This window comes from Aricia agestis, chromosome 3, assembly GCF_905147365.1.
Source record: "Aricia agestis chromosome 3, ilAriAges1.1, whole genome shotgun sequence".
NCBI lineage: Eukaryota > Metazoa > Arthropoda > Insecta > Lepidoptera > Lycaenidae > Aricia > Aricia agestis.
The window spans coordinates 20,013,810-20,036,918 of NC_056408.1; the positions used below are offsets into that span (position 1 = coordinate 20,013,810).

A 23,109-nucleotide genomic window follows, 5' to 3' on the forward strand; every position below is an offset into this window, starting at 1 on the left:
AACTTTCACAAAATCCTTGTTCCAATTGAATGTGTATTTTAATAATTAATAATAATATTAAAATAAAATAAAAAATTGAGGGGGGCTCCCATGCAAAAAAACAGAATTATTTTTGCTCTATGACGGTACGGAACCCTTCGTGCGCGAGTCCGACTCGCACTTGGCCGATTATTTTTAATCAATATGGCGGGGTGTCGCCTGTTGGTGGCTTTATTTTTGCTCGAATTTTTAAATATAATTTAAATGATAAATGGTCAATACACAGTTGTAATATTAAATAATAAGTGAAAAATCGCATTTTAAATACTTACGAGTGTATTGTAGAAGATGGAATTTCAAGAAACCGTAGTCAAAGACAGCCCTGGCTTATGCCGGTGTTGTCTCTCCGAAGGTTGTTACAAAGAGTTGGGAGCAGAGTACACTTGGTTTAATGAGACTGAAATTTATGCCGATATGTTATTGGATTGCTTTGATATAAGTGTAAGTGAAAACAAACATTTTCATTCGAATCATAGTAGAAGGGGGGCCAATAATTATTATCAATTTGTTAGACCTAGAGCTACCATCACCTAAATTGCCGTCGCCGGTCAAGCACAAAAAACCCGGTTGTTTCCCCGGACACCTCTTAGAAGTATTCAAGATTGTATTGCCAATTTTTGGTAAACTGTCAGCTTTCTTTTTATACAAAAATTTATAAAAATATTATTGACTCAAGTCGTTGAAATCGTACTTGATTTTGATCAAAGAAGAAACCGTGTGGATTTCTCACAACAAGTGTCCGGATTAAACCTGGCCGGACAATCCCCTTTAAACTAGGACAAATCCGTGGAAATCCGAACGGAAGGCAAACCTAGTTAGACTAGAGTTTTTGTTAATTTCATGTACTAGATAACGCCCGGCCCGCAACTCCGTTGCGCCAAAATTAATTTATCGCGCAGAAACCATACATTTTCCTGGATAAAAAGTATCCTATGTATATTCTTGTCAAGTGACTTCTTACTAAACAGAGAAGGAAAAAACATTATTATAATACATACAACAAGCTAAGTCAACATACAGACAATGTATCTCTAGTCTGGGTGTCATGATGTGAGCTGGCCTGGTCAGTTACTAAGGCACAGCTACTTGCATCATACAATTTTGTTACTTTCATGTGAGAGTATGTCAGTTTCTACAGCAGCTGCCTACTGTCGATGCAGCTGTCTATAATTTTTTATTAGTAAGAGGGTAATAATTAAACAACTTTTTAGATTTCGCAGCATGTGGATGGCCCTAATGGTCCGAATAGGCTAATATGTGAAGTTTGCATTACGAGATTACGGGATGCCTGTGAATTTAAGAAGCAAGTGCTAGAGTCAGAGAAAAAGTTTATCAACATGGTTTGCAAAGGGGAATTCAGTAAAACAGGTAAGCATTGCCATAACCAAATCAATATGCTATTATAATATTACCATGAACTTCCAGCAGCTTGTCTTTATTTTGAGATGCTATTTTAAAATAGTTGCAGCAGTGCCGTAAACAGTCTTATTATATTACCCAAAGCAATGTATAGGTCTATTTTACTGTTGGAATCGTGCTCTAGGGGCGCAGCGGGAACTATTATCGGCGAGCAAACCGAAAAAATAATACTCCTGCCTGGTTTGGCCATTTTTACGGCCCCCAAACCCCTCCCCCCCATAATTTTGATATTTCAACTTTTTAAATTAAAATATCGAATTAAATACCATGACCACCCGCTTTTATTAGGTACATATTGTGGGCACAGTATTTATCCAGACTGCTTTAAAAAATCACTCCAACATGGTTTCACGTTTATGGGCATGGCTAATATTATACCAATTCTTTCAGTGCTGGTGTACAAGGACCCTGTAAAAGTAGAACTCAAAGACAACTTGGATACAGAATATCTTGATGAAGATTTGGACCTTGATAATGGTATTTATTTTCATATAATACTTTGATCGCGGATTCCAAGAAATGCTATTGTATTCTATTGCTGTCCCGATCACCGGTGTTTTTATGGGGCTTGAAGAATTAATATGTATTATGTAGAACAGTGTTTCCCAACCTGTAGTCCGCTGACCCCTGGCCCCCAGGGGTCCGCGGTGTCATCTCTGGACCATTTTTTATTATTAAGGGGGTCCGTGAAAACCGTGCTTGACTTCCTGAGGGTCCGTGGCTGAAAAAGGTTGGGAAACACTGATGTGTCTTGTATGTTCTTTATTTAGCTGATTGCACATTTGTCAGCACCGTACGAGCCACACGCGTCAAACGCATCGCATAGTACACAAAATGCGGTGCGTTCGGCGTACGTAAGTTGAGTTACTTGAATTATTATACTTAAAAAAAGAACAAGGGACTAATCCCTATATGTATGTATACAAATATGTATGGTTGTTATATTTGTATGGTTGTTATATTTGTATGTATACAAATATGTATGGTTGTTATCTTAATATATATATTTCTTGTGTGCGTGTGTATGTGACTGAACTCCTCCTAAACGACTGGACCAATTTTGATGAAATTTTTTGTGTGTGTTCGTGGAGATTCGAGAATGGTTTAGATTTACAGTTTGGTCTACTGGAAAATGTTTTTTCAATTAATTTCTTATTTATAAGGAGTTGTTGATTTTGGAATGTTTTACATTAGATCCGGCGGACGGCGCTATCATCGCATTCAATATTATTCTATTTCAATTTTAGTTTGTCCTGACAGATGGTGCTACGATTAATTTGAAAAAAAATTTGTTATTCAATTCATGTGCTGATTAAAATATTAAATAAATAACACATAGGCTACAATTTTAACCGACTTTCAAAATGGGGGAGGTGTTATGTTCGTTTTCTTATATTCAACGATTACTCCGCCGTTTGTTAACCGATTTTCAAAATTTTTCTTTTGGTATATAGGGTATCATCCCAATTTGGTATTATATTCAGAAAAGTGGTGATCTGATGAAGGATCCATAAGTAATCGAGGGAACTCCTCAAAACTTATAGGGAAACATATGGTGACTTCGGTTTCGTGAGAAGTATTCTAAGCATATGCTACCAACAAGTAAGATTTTGCACCGAGATATACCTGGTATACCGTGGTTCGGAAGGCGCTGAGAGAATTCCTGATTCTTTATAGATACAAGTTTGGGAGTTTCGGCGTTGTTTTAAGAACAGAAAGCATATGCTACTATGCAAATTACATTCATCATCATCATCATCATCATCATCACTACCATATTATACCATTTCATAGTCTTTTAGATCGAGACTCGAGTTTGTCAAGCGATAATTATATTATAAACCTGAAGAGTATGTTTGCTTGAACGCGTCAATCTCAGAAACTACAGGTCCGATTTAAAAACTTATCTCAGTGTTAGATAGATCATTTATCGAGTAAGACTCATCATTTATCGAGAAGGTTATATTATATTATTACTCTAAGACTAATACGACAGAAGAAACTCAGGAAAATGTGGGAAAAACGGGGGAAATATTTTTTATGGGAAAATGTACCTACGGATTCTGTAAAATTTCTAATTTACGCGGGCGAAGCCGCGCGGGACATCTAGTATTTGTATATATACAAATATAACAACCATACATATTTGTATACATACAAAAAGTATACTTACAGTAGGAAATGTTATTTTACAGATGATTTACCCGAAAAAATAGAAATAGAGACTCCTCTTGATAATGCTGATTTGACTGCATCAGTGTCGGCAGTAAAAAAGAAAAGAGGAAGACCAAAGAAGACTTTAACTGAAGAAGAAAAACCCACACCGAAAAAAGCTAAACTTGAAGATAAACCAAGGACATCTAAAGGTTGGTTGACAATGATGTTTCTACTCCTTCACTAATAAAAGTATTCATTCACTGAATAGCCTACACAGTATGGTGTGTAACTTTTTGCCCTTATTTAAATATCTTTATGTTAAATAATTATTAAGAGTATCAGATTATTACAAAACATTTTTGCTATTCAGTGTACAAAAATATTTTTATTAGTAATCTATTCTTTGACCAGGAGTTCAATTTTTTAACAATTTTGGACCTGCACTTAAAAATATTTTACATAAAAATAGAGGCAGTTAAAACTTATAATAATTTAACAGTATCTACCACCAAAATTTTAACTCCTGGTTCTTTTTTTTAAGATTTGACATTGGACTATAAAATTTATTATGATAAAAAATAATGGTGTTGCCATTTATTAATAACTTTTCTGTATATTATTGATTAGTTTCATACAGTATTTGATAGTTAACATACCAAAATTTAAACAAAAAATAGTCCAATTTCATATTTTATCTGTAGTTTATTGCTTATATTATAAGATTGGTATAAGAATTTTTTTAAGATTACAAAAATTTTAGGTATAAACATTTAAGTGCTCTACTAGTTATGGCTCTAAAAAAAAAGAATTTATATAGAGGTTTTTAATTATTTGCTTATTAATTGCTAAAACGTATGAATTACTACGCTCTTGGGAACTTAAAATAAATAAATAATAATTAAAATGTTGATATAACATTCAAATTAGATTTTTTTTAACACAAAAATATATGGTTCCAGCTATGAGAATAGGCTAGTACGATTTACGGTTTATAAATATACACATTTCATCTTTTCTATACATTCCATCAGCAAGAATTGCGAGAATAAAAGCACTGTAGACGAGGCAAATATTTAAAGAAAGAGGGGATTGACAACAATATTCCTAAGAAAAACATAATGTGACATAGAGCTACAGAGACATTTGAATTTTTAGGTGTGAAAACCCGAGACATACACAAAGTTACAAAGTGTTTTATGACAACAACACACCGTAACCGACTCATGAAGCGAAACGCTGTCACTATCATAGAGTCCTCAACTGTGTTCCCCTTCAAGTGGCATCGTCACGACTACCTATGTTTTTACTGCCACAAACCATTCAAAGAACTGGAAGTATTGAGGGAACATTCTGGGAAAGAGCATAAGAAAGCGAACGTCGAGTCCGCCGTTTCGTATCTAAAGAGAGATGAGAAAGTCAAAATTGATATATCCGAATGTGTTTGTAAGCTGTGCGATAAAGCGGCAGATGATTTAGACTCGCTCGTCGATCATCTTAGAAATACACACAATAAAAACTTTGAAGAGGCATGCGGATACGGGGTCGTGCCCTACAAACTTTCCCGAAACAGGTATCAGTGTGCAGTTTGCTCTAAGACGTTTCAGTATTTCATCAAACTGAACCAGCACATGAACGAGCATTTCGGCCTCTATGTTTGCGAGCACTGCGGCAAGTCTTTCCTCACTCAGGACCGTCTGAGGTTCCACGCCCTCTCTCACGGATCCAACTTCAAATGTGCCTCGTGCTCGGAGACCTTCGAGTCGCTCGCTCAACGAACGAGCCACGAAATGCAGCAGCACAACAGAAGAAAGCTGATCAAGTGCCTCCACTGTTCGGAGACGTTCAAAAACTATTTGCTGAGGAAACTGCACCACAATTCCGTTCATAACGTTAAATTGACGGTCATAAGCTGTCCAGTGTGCAGCAAACCCTTTCACGTAGCGAGCAAAATGTGGGCGCACTGCAAGGAGGTGCACGTTAGGGAGAGGAATTTTTCGTGTACCATGTGTGAAAAAAAGTTCTTCACAAGGACACACGTTCAAAAGCACATGGTGAAACATTTGGGGGAGAGAACGCATCATTGCGAGATCTGCAAAAAGTCGTACGCCAGGAAACAGACGTTGCGCGACCATATGCGTATACACAACGGCGATAGACGCTACGCTTGTACGCAGTGCAGTCAAGCGTTCGTACAAAACACGAGCCTCAAGTTGCATATGAAAGTGCACCATCCTCAAAACTAGATACGTATGATCATACAATTAACATTTTTTAAATATAACCTTTTCTTTTACAATTACCACTTTGCCAACAATAAATAATGACGAAGCTGAAAAGTTTTTTTTATACTTATATGTTGGGACGCCATCTTAAATGCATCGTATATTGCGTTTGTCTATTCATCGACGTTTTTAGTTGGCTAACGTCAAAATGCTACCAACTAACATCTGTGATCCTCGAAACCGAGTCTGTTTTTTAAAAAAAATACCTGATTTATACTACATGCATATGTACCTTAGAAGTTTTTTATAAAACAGATTTTTTAAGTATGCCATGGTACAATTTTGTTTGTCTATTGTACTTTATTTCGTCATGCTCCCTACAAAACATAATATATTACAATTGCACTCAGAATACATAATTCTTAAAAAAAAATCATAAAATAAGTTCTATGTTAAACGTATAGACTAGACACCAGTTTCGCATACTTCAAATCTTAGTCATATTTCAATGAAATTCTGTTCGGACGATATAGAGTGCATTTACAGTTCGGAAATTTCGTTTCAGATTTTAAAACGCAGAAAAATAAAGGCGAATGTTCGTCGATGCGTAGACGGAAAAATCTACAGTTACTATTCAATAACACCACGGTAATACCGTTTAAATGGCGCGGGAGGTACCTATGCTTCTATTGCAGCAGAGGTAGCTCAGACTACACCGAACTACGCAAACACACAAAATCCCACGGCCCCTGCTCCACCAAAGACCATTCCCTAAAAGTTTTGAAGGGTGGAAAAAATATGGAGATCAAAATCGACGTATCCGAAATTATATGTGAGATTTGCAACGAACAGTTCCCAATATTAGATAAAATAATAGAACATCTGTGTAATGAGCATAACATGAAATACGATAAGGACGTCGACATGCCGATCGAGCAGTACAGACTCGAAGACTTGAGCTGCTTAACGTGCAGCGAGAAATTCACGTACTTCGGGTACCTCGTGTCGCACGTGAACGCCAACCATCCGAAAATATGCCTCGTGTGCGATAAATGCGAGCAGAAGTTCAATAAGAGGAGAGATTTGTTCTCGCACATGAAGAATTACCACCGAGAGGGAGGGTACGAGTGCGAGATTTGCTCCCAAAGCTTCACGTCGTTGAATGTGCTGAGGAAACACAAGGATAACCGCCATTTGACGACTTGCAGCATATGCGGCTTGAAAATACCCTCGGCCTCGTTAAAACAAAAACACATGGAATTAGAGCACCCCGACGATGGATGTCTCCAATGCGAAGTATGCTACAAAGATTTCCATACGAAACAAGGACTGAAAATGCACCTGAGAAAGTGTAAAGGCGAGGACGTTGTATTCGATGTCGGCGTTAAGAAGGAGGACGGTGCTATGGATTCCGATATTCTCTACGAAGCGGCGAAGCGACCCAGCGTTAAACAGATCAGAGAAAACATCGTAATCGTCATTAACATGTCTACGGCGATACCGTTTAACTTTTACAAAAATAAGTTTAACTGCTTCTATTGCTCCAAAGACTTTCTCGACTCCGATCTTATGAGAGAACACACTGTCATGGAACATCCTTCCTGCGACACGAAGGCGAAGTGCATTCGAAAATGCCGCGAGTCGGTCGCCTGCGTCAAAATAGACGTATCGTCTCTCGCTTGCAAGATTTGTTTCGAGTCGATGAAAGATTTGGACACCTTACTCGATCACCTGACGATCAAACACCAGGCCAACTACGATAGATCTATCACGACTTGCCTGCAGCCCTACAGACTCATAAAGGACCACATGGCTTGCCCGAACTGTCCGAACGAGGTGTTCAGATTTTTCGGAACACTGCTCAAGCACATGAACAACGTGCACACGAACAACAACATAATATGCGTTTACTGCGGACAGACGTTTAGAAGGGACGAGAATCTGCGAGTTCACGTGTGGCGACATCACAGGGATGGCAGGTTCAAGTGTAACATCTGCGGCGCCGACTGCAATATACCGTCGAGACTATACATGCACATGGCGAAGGCCCACGGGGTGAAAGCCGCTAAATGCACCAAGTGTTCGGAGACATTCGCCACCCAGTATCTTCGCCAGAAACATCTTATCGAGGTGCACAATTCCGGCCATGAGTGCACCTATTGCGGCAAACTGTTCACCCGCAACTCCTTCATGAGGGACCACATAAGACGGACCCACTTAAAGGAGAAGAACGTGGAGTGCTCCATATGCAATATGAAGTTTTTCAATAATATCCTCCTTAGGAGGCACATGGTGAAGCACAGCGGGGAGAAAAACTTCCACTGTGAAATGTGCGGGGAGAGGTTCTATTGGAGGAAGAGTCTTCGAAGTCACATGGCTAGACACGGGAAACACGACCAAGCGATATAAATAAAACTCCCACACCGGTCTCGGTGACGGTGGCCGATTTCATTGAAACCAAGGCCACAGGAGTAATTTTATAGTGCCCAAGTGTGTGCGCAGTACACGTTAAGACCATTCTCTATTCCTTTTACTCTCTTAACCCAGTGGGATGGACGACCGACACAGATCAGGCGCAGGACCGGCTTTTTACATGCCCATCCGACGCATGGATCATCTTACTTGTCAGGCAATCAGGTGATCAGCCTGCATTGCCCTAACCAAACTTGAAAATAACATGTTTCCAACGCGGGAATCGAACCCACGACCTCCGGAACCACTGGACCACGGAGGCGTTATGAACAGGCGATACAAGCGATATGAAGAGGATATTAGAAGATGTTTTTGACCTACTAAAGTATTATTTATATAAGGAATGATTTCTGAATTATAAGTTTTCCTGTATGTGCTCTATGTGTCTAAACTCTAAGGGCATGTTTCACCACTTTCTGATAAAATGCCGAATAGGCTATTCACAACTTTTTTGACAGATTCTCCATACTTCATCTGTCAAGTTAAGTGGTGGATAGCCTATTCGGCACTTATCAGGAAGTGGTGAAACTGGCCCTGACAAGTTTCAAGGCTATGGGCAGAAGCCACAATTTATAACTGTGGCTTCTGCCCATAGCCTTTTTTCCCTTGATACATATTTTCTCATGTTTTATTAGACCCCTAAAGTTTAATCAACAAGTTCTATATAGTCTACATAATGTCTCAGGCATGTTATAGGATTCTAGTAATTTCGTCGTTTTCTCTCACCACCCAGTAAGCGTAAAATAACCCTATTTCACGAACCGGTGATAAGCATCATTTAGGACAGTTCAAAAACTGTTATGAACGAACTAGAAAAAAGAATAAAAATCGGTCAAGTTTTTGGAAGCGCTTATAACAATTCGCGACGATAAGAACTTACATAATATTTCTAATATAACTTTTATTTGTAATATTTATAAAGTACGTTTCTGTCAAGCTTCCTTAAATATAATAAATTGGAACATATAAAACAATAAAAAATAAAGCAGAAAATTTTCTTTGCAGATAAGTTTGGACCGGAAATCAAAATTGATGCTAATAAATTAACTCATCGTAGTCTTCAAAATCTCTTTACCTGCACCACTATACTACCGTTCGAATATAATGGAAGATACCGTTGCTTCTATTGCGGGGAGGAGCAGACGGTGTACAATGACATAAAAGTCCACACGTTGAGCCACAAATGTATAGAAAATGATCAGTTTCTTAAAATCATTAAATGTGAGGATAATAAAGTAAAAGTAGACGTCTCCGAGATAAAATGCCTAATATGCGAGGAAACGTTTGAAAATTCATCTACAATTATAACCCATTTAAAAATTAAACATAAAAAGGACTGCAATAAAGATATAACGTCTCATTTAATACCATTTAGGCTAATCGATTTGAAATGTCTAAATTGTAGTAGCAAATTCAAAAACATCGATGCATTAATTGGCCATGATTGTAAAAAACGTCTAATTAACGATAGAAGTAATAGCGATGGTGGTGATTCTAAATTATTTTCTAAAAAAATAGATTTGGATGTAAATATACCGCATAGAGCAAAGTATGTGTGCACTAAGTGTACAATTAGTTTCTCTACATTCGATGCTCTGGAAAAACACAACGCGGAGGATCACATCGTGAAGTGTGATATCTGCTTCCGGGTCTTCCTTTCGGATCGTGGTCTATCGAAACATATCAAAAACGATCATACCCCGCAACAAGATAAACCTAACACCGTGAGTGAAATCAGAAGTAACGTCGCGTGTATTTTCAATATGTCGACGATTATCCCTTTTAAATATTTTACTAACAGATTTAAGTGCTTCTACTGTGGCAAACAATATAACGAAAGTTTGGATCTAAGAGAACATACGGTCGTCGAACATCCAGTTTGTGATGTGAATCATAAATGTATGTCGTTGCGGGGCAGGCTGGAACGCCCTCTCAAAATCGATACATCCGTTATCTCCTGCAAGCTGTGTCACACGTCTATGCAGGACGTGGACTCTTTGATCGACCATTTGATGTCGGAACACGAGGCGCGATACGATAAATCGGTCGATAATAATTTGCAACCCTTCAAATTGATCAAAGATAAATACCCGTGTCCGATTTGTGAAGAAGAGCATCTGTTCTTTGGCAAATTGTTGAGTCACATGTCTCAGGAGCACTCGGAAAATAAACATTTGTGCATGCACTGCGGCAGATCTTTTCGAAGCGCGCCCGGCTTCCGGTTTCACGTGAGAAATTGTCGCGGGACAACGGTCACTTTCAAATGCGACGTGTGTAACTTGGAGTGTTCGTCGAAGAACATTTTGCAACGTCACTTAGGAAATGAACATGACATCAAGAGGATAAAATGTAACGTATGCGGTGAGAAATTCACGGCGAGATATGCTTTAAACAGACACATGATAGACGCGCACGACTCCGGGAACGTGTGCCAGTATTGCGGAAAACAATTCCCCGGCAACTACTTCCTAGTGGACCACGTTGAAAAAATCCATTTGAAAGAGAAAGGTGTTAAATGTGAGATGTGTGACAAGAGTTTCTATGATGCTAAACGTTTAAAAAACCACATGGTCAAACACCAGGAAACGCGAGTCTTCCGTTGTGATGTTTGTGGGAAACCATTTCGGTGGAAAAAGAATTTGAAAGGTCACATGAATAAGCATCATAACAATTTCCTCGCTGATTAGAAGTTCTGATTGTTCTATAAAATCTAGGTCGTCATTACATAAATAGTACTACACAGACGTATAAATTATTCAGTATACACTTTCACAAAAATGTTAATCATGTGTATAAACAAAATCGTATACACAAAAATATTTTATAAGGTCTATTACTACTTTAAACCGTCTATTTGGAAGATTGACAGTTAGAACGATTTGTTCCAGATGAATTCCAAGGCATCTACAGTTCTGAACGGAGAAGGAGAAATTTGCAAATAATCTTCAACAACACGTCCATCATCCCTTTTAAATGGAAAAAACAATACGTTTGCTTTTACTGCGGCGAGGCTTATGCCGAATACGAGGAGTTCAGGAAACACACAAAATCACACGGAATGTGCACAACGAGCGATAATGCGTTGAAAATGATTAACGGGAGGCACATAGAAGTCAAATTAGATACATCGGAGATTTATTGCGAAATTTGCGATGAAACATTTCAAAACTTCAAAGAAATTATTGATCATCTTATAACAGAGCACAAGGTCGAGTACGACAAGGACTTCGACATGCTGTTTCAGGAGTATAGACTCCTCGATAACCGTTGTCGATATTGTGATGAGGAATTTACTGACTTTAGAAGTTTACTACATCATATGAAAACCTTACACACCCCGAAGGATTTTATTTGCGACAGTTGTGGTGCAGGCTTTAAGAAGAAAATTCGTTTATCAAACCATCTCCGTACTTACCACCGCGACGGTGGCTACTCCTGCGACCTGTGCTCAGAAATGTTCGAGTCTCGAATTTGGTTAAAAAAACATCAAAATAACTTCCATCCCAGAGATTGTAAAGCTTGCAACGCTAGTTTTCCGTCTTGTATACTGTTACAAGAACATATCGAGCGAGACCACCCGGATGACGGTGATCTAAAATGTGCATACTGCCATTATTGCCTTAAAAAGTTCCATACGAAGCAGGAGCTCAACCAACACATCGGTAGGTGCAAAATGAAATTGCAAGTGAAAGTCTCGCACGATACAAACCCGAGTGGCACAGGTGGCAACAGAATACAACCGAGGAAGAGGCATAATACTTCGCAAATGAGGAAGAACATACACACCGTTTTAGACTTGTCGACGGCCGTACCGTTTATGTTTACCTCTTCTACATTCTGTTGCTTTTATTGTCCACAAAAGTTTTTTGAATTCGACGACCTCAGAGAACATACGCTAAAGGATCATCCCGTCTGCGAGTCGAAAAGTAAATACTTGAACAGATGTAAAGGCGAACGAGTCACCGTCAAGATAGACATATCGTCGTTGTCCTGCACGGTTTGCGGACTGCCGATGGAAGGTTTCGACAATTTAATAGATCACATTATCAGTGAACACCGATCGCCCTACGATAAGTCCATAGCGAGCTGCTTCGAGCTCTTCAAGGTGGCAAAGGACAATATACCCTGCCCGTACTGCCCGAAAGTCTTTCGATACTTCGGTATTCTCCTCAAACATATCAACTCGGACCACAACGATAACTGTATTATCTGCGATTTCTGCGGCAAGAGTTTCAAGAAGGTGACGAATTTAAAATTGCACATAGGGCACGTCCACACCGGACCTTACGAATGCGAAATTTGCGGATCCAAATTAAAAAATCAGTCGTGCCTAAAACGGCACAAGGCTAAACATCATAACGAGAAGGATATCAAGTGTTCGAAATGCCCGGAGCGATTCGCGAGCCAGTACCACAAACAGAAGCATCTGATCCAGGCCCACGACATCGGGCATAGATGCAGCTACTGCGACAAGATATTCACAAGGAACTCCTTCATGAAAGATCACATACGGCGGACGCACTTGAAGGAGAAGGACGTGGTCTGCTCGGTCTGCAACGACAGGTTCTTCGACAACTACCATTTGAAGTTGCACATGGTGAAACATCAGGGCCAGCGATCGTTTATCTGCGACGTGTGCGGCAAAGCTTTCCTGCGTCGAAGAAATTTGAGCACTCACATGGAGATGCATAAGAAGTATGGTCAAGATAACGCGTTGTAGATTTTTCTGTATATATTTTATATAAGCAACTACCGTCGCCCATGGATACTCGCAACATCAGAAGAGCTGCAGGTGCGTTACTGGCCTTTCAAGAGGGAATACGCTCTCTTCTTGAAGGTTTGCAGGTCGTATAGGTCCGAAAATACTTCATATTTGTAAATATTCTGATAAATAGTAAATAAAAAAAGAAAATGTAAACTTGACTATGATAGTAATTTAACATTACTTGTCATTGCAATATTGCCTGTTATATCTTTATATCCAGTACTCTTATTTCTTATTAATAAATACTAATGTGTGTTTAGTTTGTAGTTGTCTAACCGGCCCCCTAGACGAGCAATTTTATTGTCAATATCACGCTTTAATTTTATTGAACAGTTTATTTGACAATTAGATTCAAGGCGCGCGATGTTCAATATCAACCCTACACTGTCAATAATATTACGCAACACGTGATATTAACAATAAAATTGCTCGTCTAGGCGGCCTGTGATGCTGACACTTTTAATAAAAAAAAAAGTAACAAATAAACACGTCAAATTTTTAAATTTTCAATTGGTAGGTGACAGCCGGGATTTCCCTTGGGAATTGATGGGTTAATAATAATACATATAGACTAGCACGAGTCGGCGCATGAGTACCGAAAACTATTCCACCTCAATTTTTTTATGCGATCCTCTTCAAATTGCCCTTATGATTATATATTTAAACGCATGTTGCCAGGGCGCAACCCGGTGCCATATTGTTTAAACAAACATTGTTTAAACAATTGCAAGGAATTGTTACTTTTCAACCGAACATTTTTTTTATATTCTTTATTGAAACACCAATAAAAAAGGTCGTATGACATTTTACGATAAAGTTAATATTTTTAAAGATATTAATTTTTAAAGGTTCGAAAAACCTCAAATTACGGTACTTTCGACCGATGAAAAATATATAAAAAAAAATTATAATGTCAAAGTAATATATTTTTTTAAATTCTATATACAATAGTTGATAATATTGTTAATAGAGATTTCAAAAAATTTCATTGTTTATATATTTTTTTTATCTTAGCAAAAGTAGACAAAAAATTGTGTTTTTGTATGGGAGACCCCCTTAAACAATTACTTTATTTTAATTTTATTATTAATTATCAAAGTACAAATACAATTAAAGATTTGATGAAAATTTCAAGTGCCTAACTCTTACTATTATTGATTACGAGCAAAAAAGGCCAAAAAAATCACGTTTCTTGTGTGGGAGCCCCCTTAAATAATATACTTTATACTATTGTTAGTATTTGTTGTTATAGCGGCAACAGCACAATCTGAAAATTTCAGAAGTCTTAATAATAGGGTTTACTAAGACTTCGTTGTCTGTCCGTCTGCCTGTTTGTCTATATGTCTCCAGGCTGTATCTCAAGAACCGCTATAGCCAGAATTCTGACATTTTTACAGATTGTGTATGTCTGTTGCCGCTATAAGAACAAATACTAAAAATAAAATAAAGTTAATATTTAAGGGGGGCTCCCATACAAGAAACGTGATTTTTTTTATTTTTTTTGCTCGTAATCAATAATAGTAACAGCGAGGCACTTGAAAATTTCACGAAATCCTTAATTATATTTGTACTTTAATAATTAATAATAACATTAAAATAAAGTAATTGTTTAAGGGGGGCTCCCATACAAAAAACACAATTTTTTGTCTACTTTTGCTAAGATAAAAAAAGATATAAACAGATGAAATTTTTTGAAATCTCTATTAATAATATTATTAACTATTGTATATAGAATTTAAAAAAATATATTTCTTTGACATTATTTTTTTAAATATATTTTTCATCGGTCGAAAGTACCCAAATTTGGGGTTTATCAAACCTTTAAAAATTCATATCTTTAAAAATATTAATTTTATCGTAAAAAGTCATAGGACCTTTTTTATTGGTATTTCAATAAATAATAAAAAAAAATTGTTCGGTTGAAAAATAATAATTCCTTGCAATTGTTTAAACAATATGGCACCGGGTTGCGCCCTGGCAACATGCATTTATATCATCAGGAGGGCAATTTGAAGAGGATCGCATAAAAAAATTGAGGTGGAATAGTTTTCGGTACTCATGCGCCGACTCGTCCTAGTCTAATAGTAAATAATTTACTTACGATGTATAGTGTATTGCTGCTTGTTTGTTTAGGTACTGGATAATAAATGTATAATCTTATATCTTTAAACGAGCAATTCTTGTATATACATATATATATATATATATATATATATATATATATATATATATATATATATATATATATATATATATATATATATATATATATATATATATATATATATATATATATATATATATATAAAATTGGAATCTCGGAATCGGCTCCAACGATTTTCATGAAATCATATTTAGAAAATGTCATTGTCATCCAATACCGAGCAAAGCTCGGTCTAGCTAGTAATTATAAATCTACAACTAATTGTATTGTAGTTTAGACTGCCTTCACAGTAAGTCGCGAGTATTGCGGCTGCAGCACTGCTCGCGATAATGTGAAGGCAGCCTTAATGCCGGTAGTTGTAACTTGTAATATATTTTCTTTCCAAGCCCAAATTTCTCCTTATTTAGTCTATTCATGATTTTTAACCAAAGCATATATTCATCTCATTGTTTTGCTATCAAAATATATGTAAGCGTCGAAGAGCGAAAGGAAGTATTTTTTTAGCAGAAATGTGTATTTGAATAACAACAATACATTATGACAACTTAAGAGATAAATATACCTACTGTAGGCAAAAACGTTGTGACGCTTACGACATTTATTTTGTGTAAATTAACTTTGTGTAATTTGATGTGTAAAAATATTTTGTAAAATTGCAATTAATAATAAGTTTACTAATATATTTTACTAAGAAAGACGTACTTGTGTGGTTTTCTTTTTCTAATATACTGACGTAATAAAATATTACTAGTAAATTTGTACTAGTTGAGTGCTGTTGCTTGCGAACAGAGTTTTAAATGGCCAAAATGGCCACACAATTAAGGTAGTACCACAGTAAAAGGAGGGGAAGTAAGTATCTTCATACAAAGGCACCTTGCGCGGCTTGTATGTGTGCGCCATAGTATCAATGCGTCGCCACGTACGGCACACAACAAAATCTGGGCGTGTACCAGCCTCTAAAACTCGCCGACAAGGCTTTCAATGAACGTGGTGGCGCTGCTGATAAAGGAGAACTGTAAAAAATGGCGTTTTTGTATGATGGCAGCGAGTTCCTTTTATCGTCACGTTCATTTATAGCCTTGACGAGCTCTACAGTCCTTATACTCTATAGCCAGGGTCGGGAAGTAATTTTAGGTGGGGTCCGGATACTTGGAAAATTTTAACTAGGTCCAGAAAAAAACTATATATATAAATATGGATTTTCAATTGTGTTAATCGCGCTAAAACTCGAAAACGGCTGAACGGATTGGGCTGATTTTAGTCTTAAAATATTCGTAGAAGTCCAGGGAAGGTTTTAAAGTGACACGAAGTTCACCGGGACAGCTAGTATATTATATTCATGGCTTCTTGGTGAGTTGCCAATTTCAGAAATGAGAAAATAAACCGGCGCGGCGTACACTACGCCAGTAATAACATAAAACTTATAACATTCAATCACCTACTTGACATAATCAAAGCGCACGGAAGTGCGCAGGCCAAGTTCCAGCAGGCCCGTGCATGCCGTGCACTATTTACACTAACCATTTCGACGCACTTTTAAACCCCCTGTACTGCCCTGCTAAGCGCAAAAGCGGTATCTCAGTGAAAGTGAGTTTTGAGTAAATATAGATTTCTGACAAAACTGAGATAGAGAAAACTTTCAAAAGGATTTTTTATATATTTTAAAAAAGATACCGCCATTTGACTTAGTTCCTTGGAACGCATTTTCTTTGTTACCCGATGCCATAAAAATCAAATTTTCGTATTTTTTTTAGATACCGCTTTTGGGCTTAGCAGGGCAGTGTAGCTCAGTGTGTCTTGCGATTTGCGAGTGCAAACATAAAATTAGACCTACTTGATTATATACTAGCACAGCAGTAATCAGTATACCGAGTTTCATATCACATAATATTATGTAAGTATAATTATCATCGGTAGGTCCTAAAACTTGTATCTGTAAAAATAGCTAATTTTAGCACTCACTCACTCACTGACCGGTAATCAAAACCTCTAGGCCACTTCCAATTATTGTCCTAGAGTTATGAAATTTGGCACACAGGTCGTGTGTTATAGTAGGTTGGGGAAAAAGTCTTTTCGTAATATTATATGTAGTATGTATGAACTTGTCATAAAATCTCTTGGGCTCAGCTCTTGGGCTATACCAATTGTATCTGGTTGATTTTGGTATCATTAAAAAGTTTTAATTTTACAGAAGACAATTCCAAATTCAAATTAGGTACTTAAATGTGAGATTTTCATTTGTTTTTCTTATTGTTAAAATGAGTGATTCTAATGAAAAATTCTATACATTTTAAATTTTTATTAAAAAAAAGGTAAAAATGCAACACAAGCCGCGAAAAAAATTTGTGATGTCTATGGACCTAATGCAGTATCTGTGATTTTTGAAAAAGTGGAGCAAGATTGGCATATTAGTACTTACGACTTACGATGTAGCTGAAGAACTGGGGATTGACGACAAAACGGTTTTGGCGCATTTGAAAAAAGCTAGGTACACAAAAAAGGTCGATATTTGGGTGCCTCATGAGCTCACTGAAAGAAACCTAATGAACCGTGTAATCATTTGTGATTCTTAATTACGATGTAATGAAACCGAAACATTTTGGAAGAAGCTGATAACTGGTGATGAAAAGTGGATCACGTACGACAAGAACGTGCGAAAAAGATCGTGGTCAAAGGCCGGTCAGGCTTCACCAGCGTTGCCAGACGTCCCGATTTTGGCGGGACGTCCTCGATTTTTCCATCAAAATTAATTGTCCCGCGCGGGACAGGTTCAGTCCCGCTTTTTGGGGAAAGCCCGAACGTACGCGCAGCGTGCTGAGAAAGAGAGATGCGTTATGACGATAAGAGTGTGGGAGGTAGAGGAGTGGATTTTATAAGGCTACTTTAGCTGTCTATATTGTCACGTAAACGTTATTTTAACGCAAATAAAAAGATAAAAATTCAAAAAACTTTTGATTTTATACCCTTTTTTACTTTGTCCCGCTTTTGACTGAAAAATCCCGCTTTTTCACTCAAAAAGTTCAAAAGTCCCGACTTGGCACAAAAAAAATCTGGCAACGCTGGGCTTCACAGACTGGCGAACCCCGGGTTAACTCGCCAGAAGGTGATGCTGTGTGTGTGGTGGGATTGGAATGGCATTATTCATTATGAACTGTTACCGCCAGGCAAGACCATCGATTCTGAACTATACTGCGAACAACTGACGCGGCCGGAATTAATCAACAGAAGGGGTGTGGTTTTTCACCATGATAACGCTAGACCTCACACATCTTTAGCCACTCAGCAAAAATTACGGGTGTTTGGCTGGGAGGTGTTAATGCATCCGCCGTAAAGTCCTGACATTGCACCTTCAGATTTCCACCTGTTTCGGTCGCTGCAGAATTCCTTCACATCACAAGAGGACTGCCAAAACCACTTGTCGCAGTTTTTTTATCAGAAGCCCCACATTTATAGCAATGGGATCATGTCCCTACAAACAAAAGGCAAAAAATTATCGAACAAAATGGCACCTATAATACTTTGGTCAATTGTAAATAAACTTTATAAAAAAAACCTTTTGAATTTTTATATAAAATGCGAAGAAGCTTTTTCCCCTACCTAATATATTGTAGATTAACAAAAAATTGAGAAATTTAAGAAATCGGTCAAGCGTGAGTTGGTTCATCTACGAACTTCAGAGGCCACTTCCAATTGTCCTAGCGCCAATTGGGCAGTGGACAGAATTTATTCACACCACTATTCGTTGGATGCATATTAAATGCGGAGGACAAAAATAATTAAATAAAAAAATATGTCTATGATATCAAAAACTCATCAGTTAAAAATTTATGAAATGTATGAGAGATACACGTTGGCAGAAGAAAACTAATTGTAAACAGAACAGAAGAAAGATACGCAATTATTAATAACTAAAAAAGGTAATTTCTTTGCAGGTGCAAAATTATGTTCGACAGTGGATAAAGCAAAGTCAATAAAACAGAGAAACGTCGAATACGTTTTGGAGTACAGCAACGCTACACCATTTTTATGGTATCTAGGATATTATAGATGCTTCTTCTGCCTCGGACAAACGAAAGATCCGAATACGTTAAGGGACCATACTCTCCAGGCTCACCAACTGGACAACCTGGAGCTCATCATTCGCGACAGGTTCAAAGGCTCCAGGAGGAAAGAAGACGCCGTCAAAATCGATGCAACGGATTTAATGTGCATCCAATGTCCGCAAGCCATGAACTCGCTAGAGGAGTTGGTACAACATTTGATCATAGCTCACGACGTCGATTACGATGTCAGCGAGCAAAATTGCCTCCTGCCTTTCAAACTCGACAGGGAGCGACCTTCGTGTGGGATGTGTAACCTGGTCTTCTCCTCCTTTGAATCTCTCCTGCGTCACGCGAACCAGGATCACCTCGCGCACCACTACATTTGCGACGTCTGTGGAATGAGCTTCCGGGGCGAGCAACCGATGGCTATGCACAAGCGATACTATCATAAAGACGGCGGGCACAATTGCAATAGTTGTAACGCAAGTTTCAACACGCTCCAGCAAAAGATGTCCCACGAAAATAACGTTCACGGAGAAAACACGCCCTACTGCTCCCTCTGTTCGGAAACATTTAAAAGCGTATATCTAAAGAAACGACACTTGGCTAACGTTCATCGAGTGGAGGAGCTGCGAGTGAAGTGCCCCTACTGCCCTAGAATATACCCCACTAAAGGCTTAATTACGCGTCACGTGAAACGAGTGCATTTGAAAGAAAAAAATGTGCAGTGCTCCGTCTGCTCGGAAAAGTTCTTTGCACCGTATGATTTAAAAATGCATATGGCGAAGCATACCGGTGACAGGAGACATTTTCTCTGCTCCGTTTGCGGAAAGAAATTCATAAAAAAGATCCATTTAGATTATCATATCCTGACACATAGCGACAAAAAACCATGGTCATGTCCAGTATGCGGGAAGGGGTTTACTTATCGGCATAATATGAAGACTCATTTGAAGAATACGCATCTACAAAATGATGCTGCAAAAGATGTTATAGAAGCTGTGATGAAAAAAAATGACCGTATACAAATTCTAGATAACGTGCTGATCGGGTAGAAGTCGAGGAGTTAAAAGAGCTTAAATTGACTAAAAATACGAGTTTAGATATGTTTTGTATACTTACATTTTAAGTTTATTACTGTATTTATTACACAATACAAGAAAATATTAATAAGCATCTGAAATGTTTTATTTGATGATCGGTGATCACCATAATATTTAAGTGACTATATCGATGACTATTCCATAGTAGGGTTTAGTGGGTTTAACAATTGCCGTGGGAAAAAAAATTACGAATCGAACATGCAGTTTTTGTAGATTGCTTATTGTGTGCACGAAAATGCGGTCGTCTCTAATTAGTATGGTAACAGTAAACAGACAGCCTGTTTTACTTGCAGGAGATACTAGAGAAAGACAGAGAGTCACCAGAGGCATTCCTGACTTCGACGTGGATTCTCCTACCATAATCGACTGCCCGCCGAAGCCGGCACTCACTCCTAAAGAGAAGCGTAAGATTATGAGAAGCAACGTTCTGCAAGTGTTAGTGAGGTCGACGGTGATGCCTTTTAGATGGTTGAAAAGCTCCTACCGATGCTTTTACTGCTACGATATATTTCAAGACTGCAACGATTTGAAGAACCATCAACACGTGCACGCCGGCGACGAGATAAAGGAGCAGGCGATGAACAACTACTGGGAGCCGGTGGTGTACGTGGATGTGTCCAATTTGTCATGTAAACTGTGTCCGGAAAGTGTCAACGATCTGTACGACCTAGTGGATCACTTAATAGCCAAACACGGCATCGCGTACAACAAAGACATCGGCGTATGCATGGTCGCCTTCAAATTGGACAATTTTTCAATAAACTGTCTAGCTTGCGGTGCAAATTTTTTCTCGTTTGGACCGCTTCTGTACCACACGAACAAGGACCATAAGGGCGCATCGGCAATACTGTGCGACGTTTGCGGACAAAATTTTAAAGACGCATATCTTTTACGATTGCACGTGAAAGCGGTTCACGAGAACAGCGGCCTGCTGTGTCCCGAGTGCGGGGAGAAATTCGAGTCGCGTTCGAAACTGAAGACTCATCAGAAGAATCAGCACGATTTGGATAAAAAATTCAAATGTTCGCTCTGCGCCGAGACGTTTCAGAGCCATTACAAGCGATCCAGACATATGGTCACCGAGCACAAGAACAGACAGGAGATAAAATGTCTTTACTGTCCGAAAACCTTCGTGTTCAGATCCATGATGATGACGCATTTGAGGGACACGCACTTGAAGGTTCGAAATCACGTTTGCAGCGTTTGCGGATGGAAAGCTTTCAACAGTAACCGTTTGAAGAATCACATGTACAAACACAGCGGTGAAAAGAATTTTAAATGTGATGGATGCGACAAGGCCTTTACGACAAAGAAAATAATGAGAGCCCATTTCGCGAGAATGCATAAGACACCTCAGCCACCTATGATGCAATATGACAATCCATATGTTCATCAATAAATCATTTAAGCATAATATTTACAAGCTTTCGCTACTCGCGAAACTCGTGTTCGTCTTTGAACGCGGCAATTAGTATTTTCGTATAACATTGAGATCGTTAGTTAGTATTTTATTTTATTTAGATCGTTTATTTAAAAAGTAGTAAAGTAGAAAAATTGCTGTCTTAGAAGAAGTTGGGTATGCTTTGGAATGTATTCCTCCTTAAAGTTTAGAAACGGTAAAAATATTCATCGCGTACAATTTAGGTAGTCCGGTTCAAGTTTTCGTGTTATTCGTGGTAACTTTGCTTGCAGGAACAGAGTTGATGAGTTGAGATGACAAGGTCAAAGATTAGCGGATTTTGTTAATAAAATAAAGAAGTCACGGTAAAAAATAAGTGTTCCCAAAATTTCAGCTCGATAGCATTTGTATTTTTTTTTGTTATGCGCCTTCAAAGTTGGATAATCAAGTCGATTTTTTTTCAATTATATTTCTTAATATTTGTATACCATTCGATAACTTGGCAATTAAAAGCAACTTTTGTTAGAAAACCACTTTCATAAACGCAATATTTAATATACCTATCGAACAAAGTTCTCTCCCGATGCATACAAACTACGAAAGAGTGACGTCAGTCTTTCGTAGCACTTTGTATGGAGCGTTTCGGGCAGGTCTATTTTATGAGATGTTTGAATTGTCATATCTTGGTGAATTTTTAAGCTATCAGAGTCATTCTTTCAGCGATGTTTCTATTTTTTAAGGGTCGTTCAATTACCAATAAGAAAAAAAAATAGTCATCAAGCCTATTCAGCAAGGATAGATTTAAGTGATATATTCCGCACTAGTACTTAATACTTATATTAACGGTATCAAATAAATATTATGATGTTTCTTAAAAAATGTTTTTTTTCTGCTTTATTTAACACCATCATTCTTTAAAAATTTAAGCTGACATACCTACCTAGTTTAAAATTTTCCATAGACTGACTATGCGTGGCTCGGGTGTATGTTGCTGACGTCTGATAGTTAACCATGTTTCGAAAAACTTTTCCAGAAAAAAAACGGAATTGAAACGTTCGTTTCCAGAAAAAAGAACGGAACTGACCCGTCGTAACCATCGCAGACAGTAGAGCTAAGGCTCTGTTAGGTCCAAATTAAGCTAAGGCTATTATATTTACAATTTCATTTCAGAAAACAAACCGACGAGGCGGAGTATCATTAAGCAAAATCGTGATAAATTGGTAACAGATAGACTAAGGAAGAATTTGGCGAAGATGCTGAAATCGTAGAATATGATCATGCCCTTCAAGTGGTTTTACGGTCGCTACGTGTGCTTCTTCTGTCCCG

General features: G+C 37.9%; 1 protein-coding gene across 5 annotated transcripts; it reads left to right on the forward strand.

The window, feature by feature from the left end:
• The first annotated feature begins 193 nt into the window (after positions 1-193).
• LOC121740253 (zinc finger protein 14 homolog) lies at positions 194-22,025 on the forward strand. 5 transcript variants are annotated; one of them, XM_042132896.1, is made up of 5 exons: positions 194-480; positions 1,251-1,407; positions 1,849-1,935; positions 3,654-3,824; positions 20,678-22,025. In XM_042132896.1, the coding sequence occupies exons 1-5, from the start codon at positions 328-330 to the stop codon at positions 21,781-21,783; spliced, it is 1,674 nt and encodes a 557-aa protein (XP_041988830.1). In that variant the 5' UTR covers positions 194-327; the 3' UTR covers positions 21,784-22,025. The 5 variants fall into 5 exon arrangements, with proteins under 5 accessions (XP_041988830.1, XP_041988829.1, XP_041988827.1 ...); XM_042132895.1 differs by lacking the exon at positions 20,678-22,025 and adding an exon at positions 19,171-20,405; XM_042132893.1 differs by lacking the exon at positions 20,678-22,025 and adding an exon at positions 11,198-13,076.
• Positions 22,026-23,109: the final 1,084 nt, after the last annotated feature.

Excerpts from the sequence above, each read along its gene's own strand:
- LOC121740253 (XM_042132893.1), top strand. The coding sequence starts at position 328 with ATGGAATTTCAAGAAACCGTAGTCAAAGACAGCCCTGGCTTATGCCGG. Across the intron at positions 481-1,250 it reads TGGATTGCTTTGATATAAGT|ATTTCGCAGCATGTGGATGG; the intron begins GTAAGTGAAAAC and ends ACAACTTTTTAG. Across the intron at positions 1,408-1,848 it reads AGGGGAATTCAGTAAAACAG|TGCTGGTGTACAAGGACCCT; the intron begins GTAAGCATTGCC and ends CAATTCTTTCAG.